The sequence below is a fragment of the Diospyros lotus genome, chromosome 11 (genome assembly GCF_014633365.1).
Source record: "Diospyros lotus cultivar Yz01 chromosome 11, ASM1463336v1, whole genome shotgun sequence".
NCBI lineage: Eukaryota > Viridiplantae > Streptophyta > Magnoliopsida > Ericales > Ebenaceae > Diospyros > Diospyros lotus.
In genome coordinates this window covers 8728950-8744601 of record NC_068348.1, presented here as the reverse complement: position 1 = coordinate 8744601, position 15652 = coordinate 8728950, and the positions used below count along the sequence as shown (strand labels likewise).

Here is a 15652-nt window from a genome sequence, read left to right as displayed (position 1 = left end):
AATTTAACCTTTATAAGTTAATTTATACTTTATTATCTTATTTTATTTTTTTTATTTAAAAATATAAGAATTGAATTAACTGAAAAATACATAATGAATGGTGTAATCAAAACAATAAAAAGTTAGAATTATCACAAGAAAATAAATTAATGTATAAAAGTTAAATTGACTAAAATATTAAGTTTAAGAGTGTAATTAAAATAATAAAAATTTAAATAATTATATAAAAATATTGAGGAGAAAATATGAGAAATTGAGACATTAAAGGGTTTGGAATTTGATGGATGGACGGACGAAAGAGGGAGATATTTTGGTTTTTCGTCAAAAGAGCCAATTATCCTTCAAAGCGGCGGCCTTTGCTTTGGACGTACCCAACCCAAGTCGGCAAGAAATTCAGACCCTCCATGCTGCTGCTGCTGCTGCGAAGTTGGCGGTCGGTCAAGTATTCTTACTGCATGCACATGCAGGCAGGCAGCTCTGCAACCATCCATCTAATCAACTCTCTCTATATATATGTATATACCTGCGCGCGCATGCACGGCGCCTTTGCTTGCTTTGTGGGAAGGGTTTAGGAATCTCAACCACCACCATCTTGAGGGGGAGGGGTTCAAAAGCTTATTAAGTGGGCATCAATAATTAAAGGAAAGAAAACTGATGAGAGCCTCTCTTTCTTCAACTTAATCCTCAAGTTAAGAATATTAATTGTGGCAGCAGCAGCAGCAGCATATATAATTAAATTAAATTAATTTAGCTTTTTGGTACGTGGATGGTCTAAATTAATTAACTGGGTATCTTATGCTAGTTGGGATATATATTCCCTTCAATGGGGGGGGATGTATGATTTGTTAAATTAATTATTTGTCCTTTTTAATGATCTATTCAACGCATCTGACATGTCACTACGCGCAGTGATCATGTAATTGTCACTAATTAATTAAAAGTAAGATTCACCTAAAAGGGATTTAATTTAATTTATGTCATAGAGTTATCATGTACCTATATATAATTGTGTCTATATATATATGATTTCAATTTTTATATTGTTTTGACATATATTTTTAAGATTAAATGATAATGATCATAATTTTGAAATATTTTTAGTCTTAATGCTCGTTATAATTAGGTTTAGGCCCGGGTGAAGGCATAGACCACTAAGGCAGCCTATCCCTATGGCCTGATGGAGAAGGGTCCCAAAATTAATAATTAATTAAAATTTATTTTTTTATATTTTAAAATGTAAAATTATTTATTTTATTTTATAATTATTTTTTTTTAACTCATACTATGTTTATTTTGTTATTTCATTTGAACGAGGATGTCCCCCGACTCTCCAAGTTCATTGATTAATTTTTAATATTAAATAATATATAGTTAGATATCATTTAGATAAAGCGGCCCCTAACTTTCTAAATCTACAAATCATTTTTTAGTGTTAAGTAATGAATAATGTGGTGTAAACTAATAACACAACAAAAAAAAATACAAGAAGTGATTATTTTAATGTGACAATTTGATAAAATGATTCTATGGACGACAAAACTTTCGTTTGGGAATTCACACTAATCTGGGTACTAAAAAATAACAAAAGTAAATTAATGAATTTTTAATTTACGGACCTGACTATAAACTTTTCATATTTTTTATTTATTTAATTTTTACATTTTCAGATATTTTTCTCATGTCTATATTATTAATCGAAAAATATTTACTTTCTGATTTTACATCTCAAAAAATAAGAAAAATAAAATTTTATTTTTTTAAAAAAATTACTAAATTAATTATCACCTAGGGCCCACCCACCTTGAGCCGACCCTGATTAGGTTTATAACAAATGATTTCTTTTTCTTTTTTCCTTTTTCTAATTCGTGAGGTTTGAATGTACAACTCAATTTTCATTAAAAAAACAAAAGAAACAAGTCAAGCATGGGAGATAAAAATAAGGTTCGATATTTTTTTTAGCTAAAAAGTAAAAATATATATCAAGTTGTTGGACACAATATGCTATTTTTTAATTTATTAGATGTTAACACAATGGTCATCTAGTTGCCCAATTAAAATAAATTATAAAAATACAAGGTCAAAAGCTTTTCTCTTATTAAACTCGTAATTAAATTATGTAGCAAGTGATTATTCAAATAATTGAGAGACATATTATTCAAGCTTAACGTACTCACACTGATTTGTATAATGGGTTAAGCCTTAATGTTGAAACCAAGGCCTAATTTCAAAAAGAAAGCCAATGATAGATAAAACGAAAAAGGAAAGCTACAAAGGGCACAAGAAACCTAAAAGACCTTGGGAGACCCTCCTAGTAGAAGGCACGAAGCTATGCTCTCCCGAGAGACCCAAAGGTCTCTGGGAGACTTCTTCAACCCGAGTCTGTGAAGCTATTTCCCGAAATATATATCCCATGATCAATATCCCTAAGGTAAACTTGCAAATTATTACTTTCGCAATATTTTCCTTGATAATCATGAGATGGCCAGAGACTTCGCCACCAATCATCGACCACCTCTATAAATAGAATGTGACTCATTCTCTCCAAGTATGCAAAAAATAGTACACAAAACTCTCAACAAGTTCTTCTGATTTTTGGCCAAATCCAACTTAAGTATCAAAGAGTTTGTAGGGGGAATATATACCTTGCACCCTCTAACCAAGCTCTTTTTTGCATAATCTTGGTGGCTTGGAAATAATTCGTCGACATCTAAATTTATTGTTGTATTCAGGAAACAAGAATTGACATTATCTATGGTAATTCTATCAAAAAGCCTTGAAAACAACAATAGCACACACAAGATCCTAGATTGCTTAAAACTAATGGAGGAGTAAGGAACTTGATATTCAATCTCTTGGAAACCCCAAAGGCCACAAGAGACTTTCTCGATGGGAGCTCTAGGGACTTTCAAGTTCGTTCCTCCAACTGCCCTGCTCGCTAAGTACAAAGCACTTCGAAGACAACATGATAAGAGTGTTCAAGCTCTCTGATAGATGATGAGCTTTCTACATTGTATCATTCCCCATGTTCCACTACCACAGACCCTACAGAATATCGTGATGGGGAAACAACCTGAGTTGGCTCCTATGACTCTCTCAAGAGTCTGAAATGAGTCTTCTTCTCCTGGAGACTCTTTAAGAGAAAAAGGATATTTCACTCGTGTTTGGTTTTGATGATAAAAAATAATTAATTTTATATGACATCTTTGAAAGGAATCACTAGTATGGTGGTACAAGCAAAAATAAATTTTTTATCATGTATTAGATACACACTACAAAATATAATATAAACGCTATACATAGTTTGAACATTTAAGCAACACACATATTCATAAAAAGAATACATAAATAAATGCATACCTGTTGCCTGATATAAAGTTGGGGTACAAAAATAATTTCTATATTGAGACCATATCCACCTCACGTTGTGGTGGTTCTAGTTTATCCACACTTAGTATGCAATAAGGTATCGCTTCTGGGACTTTCAAGTTCGCTCTTCCAACTGTCCCGCTTGCTAAGTACAAAGCACTTCGAAGACAACATGATGAGAGTGTTCAAGCTCTCCAAGAGATGACAAGCTTTCCACGTATCATTCCCCATGTTCCACTGCCACAAACCTTATAGAACATTGTGATGGGGAAACAACTTGAGTTGGCTCTTGTAACTCTCTCGGGAGTCTAAAAAAGTCTTCCTTTCTTGGAGGATCCCTAAGAGGGAAACATGCGAACGACTTTTTTGCAACCATCTTAACTTTGGGAATAAGATTTTTCAGCTAGAAAAGACAAGGTTCTAGGAAAACCTCCCTGGAGGGAGAAATATCTCGAGATTGTTAAAAGCATGACTATTAGATGAGACAAAGATCCTTAGAAGGATTAGCCTAGGAGAACGTAAGAGGTTTGAAATCAATTTGCATTTAGTGCCGACAAGGTAGCAAACATGAAAATAATTGAAGAAATTCTAAAGCAGAAAAGGCTAGTGTCAGTCAAAGAGGAAAAGCAAAGGAGAAAAATCTCTTCACCCCAGAGATCGTGGAATAATCCCTTCTGTCGAAGTTTAAGTGCCCCAATTGGCCACTTATTCTAGAAAATGAAATCCCCATGACCACATGTAGAATGATGAGTCCTTAATTATACTAATTCATGGCTGGAAAGATATGATCATGTGTCGTGCTTTCCCCTTAACTCTGATTGTCCATGCACGTGCTTGGTTTAATGGCCTAGTTGAAGGGTCCATTACCTTATTTGATCAATTAAGGAAAGGAAATAGTCAGAAGAAAAGGATACTACCTACTTCCTTAACATTTGATAAGGTAGCAAAGAAACCCTCTGATAATATGTTAATTGGTTCTAGAATGAAATGTTGAAAATATAAAATCAATAAGCCAAAGTAATGATCACTACAATGCTTCAAGGGATTAGGTCAATACTGCTACAAGAGTCTCTCATCTTGGATCAACTCACTACCCTAGCAAACTTGATTGTCAGTGCAAAAAAGCATATTCTACAAGCTGAAGTGATGAGGATAGTTGGAGCGAATGAAAAGAAGGAGAAGAAAAAAAAAAGGAGAGACAATCTAATGAGAAAGACTAGTGACACATGGACAACTCTAAAAAATTGGATGGCCCTCCTAAACTCCAATTTAGAAACTACACCCAACTCACCGAGCCACGATCTACTATCATGGCAGACATTGAAAGGTTGGGTCTTATCAGATTCTCGAAGAAGGCTAATGGTCCCATTTCATAGGACTCATGGTCATTCGACTAACTAATGTTAAAAGCTAATGAATTAGATCAAATCTTTTATTAAAAATGAGATATTAAGTAAGCATGTGCGCACTGAAACCAGAGAATGAAGGAATGATCAGCAATGAGATGAAGGGCCTAAAATAAAAGTAGGGCATGTTCGACAATGATATAACCAAAAAAGGGAAGAAAGAAGAACTCCTCTAGATAACGAGCCAACACATCAGTCAATGCACGTTATTTTGGGGTGTAAGACCTTAGGATGGGGCACCTCTTCTTCCTTAAAGGACTATGCTCAATAGGCTTACCAAGTAAACTCAATGATGAAGGTGCAAGACAATGAAGAACTTATTAGCTTTACTCTCGAAGATGGAGAGGACATCATTATGTCTCATGATGACCCTATGGTGATTTCTACTATGATAGCAAAAAACCTGTGAGAAGAATTTTAGTGGATAATGATAGCTCAAAAAACCTAATCTATTGGAACTACTTCAAGAAAATGAACATTGCCCGTGATAGGTTGAAAGCCATATCCTTTCCCTTTTACAATTTTACCAAAGAGGTAGTATTTGTGGTTGGATTGATACAATTGGAGGTCGCATTAGGTTTTGAACCCCAAAATATAACTTGGCAGGTGAAAATTCATGGAAGTGAAGACTCTCTCATCTGCACATAACTTTATATTGGGACACCCACTCGTAAACAATACAAGGGTAGCAATTTCCTCAAAGGTACCTCTTGATGAAATTCTCCGTGTCAAATGAGGTAGGGTAAGTTCGTGGGGATTAGAAAAAGATGAGGAGTTGCTACATTTCTTCTACCAAGGGTAAGGGGAGAGAAATGACTATCATGGAGCAAGCAATAAACAAGACTCAATCAATTGAAAAATTGGAGACTATTAAGTTAACTAGTGAAGATATGGTGAAGTTGAGGAGGAGATTGTGGAATGCTTGATCGTCGTCACTAACATATTCATATGGACACTAGTAGTTTTGCTTGGGATTAGTTCGGATGTGATTTTCTATAATTTGAATGTTAACCCCAATATGAAACTCATCAAACAAAAGAAAAAAAAAATATATTACTTTGAGCAAATAGTTGGCTCTTAAAAGAAGAAATCGACAAGTTAAGCTTTTGATATTTGTTGAAGACAAATTTTGGTATTGGGGTTAAATAATTAAGAGAATTTTGGGAAAAGAAGGATAAACAATGAAGCATGATGATGATGTCTACTTTTTTTTTATATATATATATATATATATATATAAAAAGTGTTCCTTAAACATTCCCACCACCATTTGTGATTGAGAAATGCGGACGAGTCTGCATCGCATGATGTCTCGGGTACGAATGCATATATTAATGTTCTTACTAATAATAATACCATCTTAAAACTCACAATATTTTAATAACAATGACGGATTATGAGATGCTAATACATATATATATATATATATATTCTAGATGCCACCGTGCATGCACCCTTCCACTTCTTCGTCCATATTATTTTCTCAGTTGCCAAACAGAATAGTACCCCCACTTTGATGTGCCCATCAGTCACATCTCCTACTAAAGGAGATCCAAGTTAAATGGACATTCTCTTCCAATGTTTAGTTACATTAAAAAGAACATTAATGTCATAAGTGAATATTTGTATTTTTCTAAAACGAGTTACCCAACTTTAATTTTTTTGTGATTTTTTGTTTGCTTTGTTAAAAAAATGGATTGGTCCTAATGCTAAGGAATTCTTTAGTGGTATGAGGACTCAGTCCCTGTAATATAATAAATGATTGACCTTTGATATTGTGTCATTGATTATTATCAGACAATTATTGGATTAATTAAGCAGACCCTCTTAGGATGAATTATCCTAATGAAATTTGCAAAAAAAAAAAAAACACTTAATTATATATTGTTGATGTTTGAATACAATATTAACATTTAGAGTATCAAGGAATTCGTCTTTAACTTTGGAAATTCCTATTAGAAAGAACATCGCTAGAGAGTACAGGGCAATGCTCGCTTAGATATTTCGATATTTAAATTAGTAGATGATAGACTACTGAAAAATTTGCGGAGCACATGATATCAGTAAGAATGATTTTCCTATGGCTGGAGGCCATCCTCTATTTATAGAAATTGTTTCTTAAATGAGGTAGTAATTTTTATTGATATATGATAAGAATTGTTATCAAATAATTTTTATCTATCGAGAGATTTTCAAAATGAACATCGAGATAAAAAAAAAAAAATTATTTATTTTTTAATGGGATACCTCGGGACTAGTTACTCGGGAGACTCAATTCAAGGAGATAACTTAAAGGGCCAATACAGAGGGGTCTCTCAAAAACTCTCTATTACCTAAGAGACTCCGATAGGTCCTATGGCCCGATTTTTTTGTCATTTTTATTTATTTATTTTATGATTATACATGTGATATATAATTAAGGATAGTAATATGTATTAACCATAGGTACATATAAGAATAATACTAGGAGTCATGAATGATGACGATATTATGAGTCATGTGATACTTTCTCATTGGAGAAGACTAAGAAGACCATGTGCCATTATTTTTTTAATTTAGTATCTTATTCAATTAAGATAGGACACATAACTCCTAACATTACTCTATATATACATCATCGTCGTCCAAAAATCAAAATAACTAGTGACGGAATGGAATTTTAGGGTATCCCTAGATATTTAAATGTAATAAGATAACCAAAAAAAATAAAAAAGTGCAAATAGTAATCACACATTTCTAAGTTCTTAATTGACCAAATTGGAATCTCTCTCGTGGGTTCTCTTAGGGTCGTAATATATGGGGCTAAAAAAAAGCAGAGTGCGACACCCATCTATTTTTAATAATTACAATCCATTAAAATAATAAAAAAAAAAAGAAATACATCCACCACCAATAGCCACCTTCGTCAACGGTAGGCAATGGGTAAGTAATTAGTAGAGGCACGACCATGGCACTTACCTGACAGAAGACAGATTCTTTTAAGATCAGGTACACTACTGTGCAGGAATAAACGTGTTCCACTAATCACCCAAATAATATTGAAATAATAAAAAAAAATACAAAAATTAATTAAATTAAATAAATAAAACACACAAAAAAGCAAAAGTAATTGTGGCAATGAATGGTTATGTGCACTTCCGGGCTTTTGTGAGACGGGAAATTCATTGTCTATTTTGATTGAGTGCCAAAGTGCTAAAGCAAAAGTCGTTGACTTTTTTTGTTTTGTTTTGTTAATAATGTTGTAAAATAATATGATTTAATAATTTATACACATTTTATTAAAATAATTTATAATTTTGAAATTACCTATTGTGTTGTTGTAAGTAAACCCAACTCTTTGCTCGACTCGTTTTTATATAACTTTGTTGTCATATGAATCATTTTTTATGTGACAATCTCTTGTAAATTTTTAAGTGTTGGTATTATTGCTTTTCTTGTGTTTTTATCATTTTTGGAAGACACATCACTTGTGGTACTGAATGAATTTAGGATGAGAGGAGCGTGCAGGTTGTTAAAACGATTGCGTAGCACCATAATGCTCGACAAACAATAAGGATGCAATGAACAATAAGGGTTCAATAAGCAAGGCAATTGTACTTATTTGATTCGAGTCTGATTGTAGGAGGGTTAGGATGGTATTTGTGGCACATAAAGCCCTTAATAGAGGAGAAAAAGAGTTATTGAGTCGATGAATTAATTGATTAATACTCTTTATTTTAGATTAAAAGATTGCTCATCCATCACTCTCTTACTCTCTTGTTCCTTGTCTGATTCTTGATACGACTTAATCATTGAATGAACGTTTTATGATAGATTTTGACTAATCTCATTATTTTCTATCTTTCAAGAATTCGAAAATAGCAACCCTCGATTTTAGATCTCTAATAGATTCGAATCATATATTGGTAGACTAAAACAGACGCGTAACCAAGATTATCATTATATTTTTATTCCAAACAACTTCAATCATTTCAACATTCTATCAAAAATCATTCTTAATGATATTCTTAACTCGTAAATTTTATATAATATGAGTAAATAATATCAAAACTCAACCCAACCCAACACAACATAAATCCAAATTTCCAAACTCTCAATCGGATGCATAAAAATATAATTTTTATAAAATAATTTTGTAGGTGGAAGGAAGATCCGAAGGTGGGCCCCGTTCTAAGGTACATGTTAAACTGAATATATATTTAATAATTATAAACATTCATAGGCCTACGTATTTGCAAATAATTTAAGGACGCCGGAGGGCTAAGTTGCTGCATTATTGGACGAGTGGTGCAACTATTTAATGATAAAGACTGAACATGAAGGCGCCACCCGCCAATTTCTTAATTCACCTCCCCCACCTCTATCACTAAAACATAAGTTTCGGGTATTGATTTTTAGTGGAGATAAAAATATTTTATTTGATAGAATTGATCGTATATCTATTTAAAAATATATAAATTTATGATCGTATCTGATTTATTTGAAGGTCGAACTAAAAGAAAAAGACCCGACCCATATAAGAGTAAGACGAAAAGCGAGACACTTAATCATTGAAGGAAAAAAAAATCTGGCGCCGCGTGCACTTCCGGCAACTGTTACTTGTTTCATAATTTAAAAATGGTTAAATAAAAAATAAATAAATTTTAAAATTGTTAACTTGGGAAATTGGCGAGTTATAAGCCTGTCTTAATACACGAGCGTTCACCTACGGTGGTTGAGCTGGCAGCGAATCCAGCGTTGATTGGTGATCCCCGTTGCTGGTTACTGTCACTTTAGCAAGCAATGTTATATGAAAGTAGATGGGTTAGCTGTAAAGACGACGACGACGACGATGATGATGGCGTGGTTGCGAAGGGGGTCGGGTCGATCATTGACTTTCTTTCTCCATCCATCTCTCTCTTTTATCTCTCCCTGCTTGCGATTGTATATATGGGCATCGCTGCTCGACCAAATTACTCGTTTCTCTTCCGACTTGAGGCCATTGCCATTCCCTTTCGTCCGCCCGATACACTTCTCAGGTACTCACCCGCTCTTTAATTCTCTGTGTTGAAGCCGGAGTTCTATATCTTCTCCGATCCTTGAGCGTGCCATTAGGTTGGCAGTGCGAGCGTGTAAGTTTGCCTGTTACCTGTTTGTGAAAAGTCCCACTGCCATCAAAAGGGCGAGTTTTATGAGAAGAGCCGAAACCATCCTTTTGTCATTCTAGCAGTGTCTAAGCTGGCCCTCTTCCTTTTCTCGATTCCTTAGAGATACATCAACAAAAACCTGGGAATTATGTAACTATTACCCATTTCTTTCTTTGTTTCCAAAAACTCAAAAAAATTTATATAAGATCTAGATTTTGTATTATATTTTGATTATGATATTTCCCTAGAAATTCACTTCCAGCTCATCAGTCTCAATCTGGGTAAAATCCAGACGGCCCTGTAGCGATACCTTTATAAAAACCACCAAATTATGTAAGTCGTTACTGCTCCATCAGGATATCCAACCCCCCCCCCCCCCCCCCCCCCCAAAAAAAAAAAAAAAGAAAAAGAAAATCATATAGATAAACCAAAAGAAAAAAGGGAAAAAAAGAAGCTGTTTTCTCGGAAGAAGAAGAATGGCGGACTCGGAGGCGGGAACGCCGACTGTGTCGGCGCCGGCGACGCCGGGCACGCCAACTCCATTATTTCCATCGTTCCGAATCGACTCGATGCCCCATGATGGCAGCAAGTCAATGCCCCGATGCAAGTGCCTGCCTCTCGACGCTCCCACTTGGGGCGCCCCTCACACCTGTCTCACCGATTTCTACGTCCCCGACGTTTCACTCACCCGCAAGGTACGTACTGTTCATACAGTCTTCGCCATTATTTTTTTTTACTAATTTTCATTTCCGCAGAATACTACTACCTTTGGCATATTAAAGTTCTTAAATTTATTTATTATCATCATACAGTGAGTTAACCCGAGTCTTGGATGAAAGAGGAATCTCCGTTAAACAGTAGGCAATTAACGTTAAAAAGTATCAAATTGTACAAGTTAATTATAAATTCAATAATAATTATCGAGCTATAGTAATTGTTCCACAAATGGTTCTCATCTTTGAACTCTAATATGTCAAAGAACAGCTCTTTATGACACTTGTATTGCTTTGAGAGTTATGATTTTCTTATAAAATCTAAATATTCGGACCTAATTCTATTTTGATTTCTCAAGCACTACCACATGCATCTTGAGTGGGGTATTTTGATACAATCATGTGCCTGTTTGGATTGGAACACAAATAATAATTTGGCATGCACCAATAATGAAAGCAGCTGGGAGCGGAGTTCGTGGGGACGTTCATGCTGATATTCGCGGCGACAGCGGGGCCGATCGTGAACCAGAAGTACAACGGGGCGGAGACGCTGATTGGCAACGCAGCGTGCGCCGGCCTGGCGGTGATGATCGTGATCCTGTCGACCGGCCACATCTCCGGCGCCCATCTCAACCCATCGCTCACCATTGCCTTCGCCGCCCTCCGCCACTTCCCGTGGGTCCAAGTCCCGGCGTACATAGCCGCCCAGGTTTCGGCGTCCATTTGCGCTTCTTTCGCTCTCAAGGCCGTCTTCCACCCCTTCATGTCCGGCGGAGTCACCGTCCCTTCGGTCAGCGTGGGCCAGGCCTTCGCCCTGGAGTTTGTCATTACATTTAATCTCCTGTTCGTTGTGACCGCCGTCGCCACCGACACACGCGCGGTAAGCGCCATTAATTAATGAAGCAGCAAAGTTTCCAGCAGCGCGCAAATAAATAATGTGTCAGATAGGAATCATTGGGGTCGGGGGCTTGAAATGACCAGAATTTCCTTGTACCGGTAGCAATAGTCATTACCAACGCAAGGAGGACGTTTCAGTCATTTCAAGTCCTCGGCCCCCATGCATTTGATTCGGCCAAATATTTTAATTCGTTTCCCCTCTTCGACGTGACAGGTGGGGGAGTTGGCGGGAATAGCAGTCGGAGCTACGGTGATGCTCAACATTTTAATTGCCGGGTTAGTAATCCTCTCTTCCCCAACACAACACCCCCCCCCCCCCCCCCCCCCTTTCATTGCTGTTTTATTTGCTAAAATTCTTATTTTACCCCTACTTGTGTAGTCTCGAGTTAGTTCCTTCTTTCAAAATTAAAATTAAAATTAAAAAAAAATATGAAGAAGACATTGATTGGTTAGGTGGCCACCGCGTGTCATTTTTTTAATTGGTCTAATAAATATTAAAAATTTATTAAAATTCTTAAATCCTAACTGCAGGCTGTGAAAAGTCGTCGTTTTCTTAATTTTTTATTACTTGGAAAAAGTTTTGGGTAAATTTTAATTATAATAAATTTTGGGATTTAGTAATTCACTGTCAGTGGTCACAATCATAAATAAATAATAATAATAATAATAATAATAATAATAATAGGGTGGGTCAAACTATTAGTATTATTTTCGCTGAAAATTGGAGGACGTATCGTAAATGAATCCAAGTCAAAAAGGAGGTTGAAAACTTCCCGTATTTTATCACCCTCCATTTCTGCTTTCTTTCCTTTCCCTTGACATGGAAGGAGTGTTTCATCTCTTCTTCTCGGATTGATTGATTGATTGATGGATGGATGGATGGGAATGTTGTGGATCAACTAACCAGTTGGCCCTCTGGGGGGCGGGCTTTGCGCAGGCCGTCCAGTGGCGGATCGATGAATCCGGTGCGAACTCTGGGGCCGGCGGTGGCGGCCGGTAATTACAAATCGCTGTGGATATACCTGGTGGCGCCCACTCTCGGTGCCCTTGTAGGCGCGGGGATCTACACGGCAGTGAAGCTCCGGGACGAGGATGCTCCGCCGGGCCAGCCCCGGAGGAGCTTCCGTCGCTGAATTAGGTGCCGCGTCAATGTCTCTTCTGAATAATGAGGGCCGGACTTTGCATGCCCATTGTCGCCTATGGTTTGGTTGAAATTATCAACAATTAATATATATATATATATATTGTTGTTTGTTTGTTTGTGTACTGTGGTGTTCCGGTTGAATTGAGCTGAGTGGATGAGTTTGTTTACTTTGCTTACCAAAGGACAAAAAAAAGAAAAAAAAGAAAAAAGAAAAAGACAGAAGAGTTTGTTGACTTATTTATGTTAAGTTATGAAGCGTGAAGTCAAGAGAAGTGAAGCCCTACTTGTGAAAGGGAGATCAGATGGTTCCCTCGGTGTGATCTTTATATATATATGAATAAAATAAATGGTGGTGAGTATTGTATATATTGTGTGATGTATATTGGGTGCGGGCTCTATCAGAGCTACTGGCTGAATTTACACTCCCATGAATTAAACATTTTAGTTATTGAGATGAGGTTGATGATTAAATCCTCAACTTATCGATTTTGGTTTATTGATTCCACTACTGGGTGATCACTAATGCGTTGATTTTAGTATAATAAATTATTTTCTTTTTGAAAATTCCCATCTATGAAGAGAATTTAATTCTTGTTATTTTACTTCTTAACAAATTGGGTGGAAAGCATATTTTTGCCTCTTTTTACATTTTTTTCTTGTAAAAATTTAAATTTTTTGTAGTTTCAAATGTGTTTTTGAATTGGGCAAAATGATTCATTTAAACGTGTAATCAACAAGTGATATGCATGTGCTAACACAACAATTTTTCTGCATTTTCTTAACTCATTTTCTCTCTTTCTCCGAAACCTTCTCAACTCCTTCTCTCTTTTTTCGACGGTGTTTCCTTAGCTCTCTCTTTCTCTCCAACATCTCCTCAACTCCCCCCCTTTCTCTTTCTTCAGCATTTCCTCAGCTCATTCTTTATCCTTGGTAACATCTCCTTAGCTTTATCTTTCTCTTTGGCGGCGTCTTCTCAACTCATTTTCTCTATCCGATGAAGTTACAAAGCTCTTACTCAAGCAACTAGAATAGCTAAGAATAGATGAGGAGGATTTGAAAAGGAAGAGAAATGAGGAGAAGACCAAAGCCATAGTTGCTCGAACTTTACACATTGTTGATTGTGAAGAATTATCTTCTTTCTCATTTTTAGAATCAAGTAACGGTGAAAAGAAAGAGGGAATTGAGGAAACCTTAGAGAGAGAGGGAATTAAGGAGGCATAGCCAGATAAACAAAATGAGACTGGAGATGTCATCAAATATGAGGTGATGCAGTCAAAAGAGAAAAAAAGTTGATGAGACATTGAAAAGAGAGAAGAGATGTTAGAAGAGAAGCAATCAAAGAGGGAGAGAAAAGGTGACCTTAGATATCATCAGATTTGAGGTGACATAGTTGGAGAGAAAGATGAAACTAAGGAGATGCCAAAGAGAGAAATAGGAGAAGCTAGAGGAAATGCAGTCAGAACAGATGTAGAAGACACCGGAGAGAGAGGAAATGCAACTAGTAGAGACGTAGCTTCAGAGAAAACGAGCTGGAAAGATGCTAGAGAGAGAGAGATGGGGGGGGGGGGAGGGGAGAGTTGAAGAGATGCTAGAAAATTGCCACATCAGCGCGTGTGCATATTACTTGCTAACTAGGTGTTTGAATGAGAGATTTCGCAAGATTTAGGGGCACATTTGGAACCACGAAAAGTTTGATTCCACAAGAAAAAAATGTAAAAGTTTAAGAGTAAAAATATGTTTTTGGCCTAACAAATTGATATTAATTTACTCATTTACTAGAAAAAGACTTCTTTGTTACAATAATACATTTATAGTTGCGAGACAGTATTCGTTTTCAACTTTTAGTCCCTCGAAGACTTGTAAAACAAAAGATAGTCAGGCGTCTCTTACATGATCCCTTCAATACTTAAGTTAGTGTTAACCAAAAAATAGAGTAGTATTTAGAAAAAATGTGTAGGAGTTCTTGCATAGTGCGACTAGTTGAATCACTTCTTATTTATAGAGGTTCAATGCTGATAGATGGAAGAACATCCATATCTTTCAGGATCGTCCATCTTGGATTTTCGAGTAAAGACTTCAGAAGTGATTAACGCATTCTTGATGATCAATAATTCAAATGGTCCCCTAGACATTATATCTCTAATATTTAGGGAAGCCTCTTGAGAGGATCTTTTGAGGATACTCGAGAAAGGCACTTTGGAGAGGTTTTTAGAAAGTCTCCCGAGAACTACACTATTGGAAAGGTCTTTCGGAACTCATTCTTTGACCTTTTTCCCCTTGAGTCTACCTTGGGGCTGGCTCTACTTTCTTGGGTACATCAATTCTAAAAAAAAAGGGTAATTAGTAATTTTGTATAAAAATTAATATAGATTAATTCTAATAAATATATATAATTTTAGAAGTAAAAGGAACATTTAAGAAAATATAAGAATATTTATATTTTGTGTTTTGTTTAAATATATATATATATAATTGATATGCCCTACAAACTTGGAGAATCACAAGACCTAAAAGAGTTGTGAGACGTGGACATGAAGCCCAAAGGTCCAACGGATTGTAGGAGATCAAGGAAACAAGCCGATGGAGCAAGAGATCGAGCTGAGACCAAGTGGGGAGGACCCACTCGGTTATGCCTAGTGGGTACAACACTGCTTTTCTTTTTCGGACATAACTTTCTCATATGAGCTCAGATTGAGGTGATTCAAATTCTTATGAAAAGATAAGAGAATTATATACAACTTTCATGTTTTGAATTTTAAGAGATTCGAGCTAAATCAAGGTGTAAATCGGGCATGAAGTTGATGCATCTGCACTATTAAGACTCAGAGTCAAGTATTAAAGGAAGATGGACTCGAATCAAGACAAAAGCCAAAAAGAAAGCATGAAAGAGTGGCCCCCCACTCGGTCATGACCGAGTGGCCCCCCACTTGGTTATGACCGAGTGGACCCTCACTCGGTCATGGGGAGACCAAATTTCCATAACTTTTCATGACCCCACTC

General features: G+C 36.1%; 1 protein-coding gene across 1 annotated transcript; it reads left to right on the top strand.

The window, feature by feature from the left end:
* The first annotated feature begins 9597 nt into the window (after nt 1-9597).
* LOC127813548 (probable aquaporin NIP5-1) lies at nt 9598-13018 on the top strand. Its single transcript, XM_052354570.1, has 4 exons — nt 9598-10593; nt 11072-11491; nt 11723-11784; nt 12446-13018. The coding sequence occupies exons 1-4, from the start codon at nt 10375-10377 to the stop codon at nt 12639-12641; spliced, it is 897 nt and encodes a 298-aa protein (XP_052210530.1). The 5' UTR covers nt 9598-10374; the 3' UTR covers nt 12642-13018.
* Nucleotides 13019-15652: the final 2634 nt, after the last annotated feature.

Bases quoted from the DNA above. Each gene is read 5' to 3' on its own strand.
- LOC127813548 (XM_052354570.1), top strand. From the start codon at position 10,375: ATGGCGGACTCGGAGGCGGGAACGCCGACTGTGTCGGCGCCGGCGACG. The intron at 10,594-11,071 runs GTACGTACTGTT...TAATGAAAGCAG, and splicing joins ACGTTTCACTCACCCGCAAG to CTGGGAGCGGAGTTCGTGGG. The intron at 11,785-12,445 runs GTTAGTAATCCT...GGCTTTGCGCAG, and splicing joins CTCAACATTTTAATTGCCGG to GCCGTCCAGTGGCGGATCGA.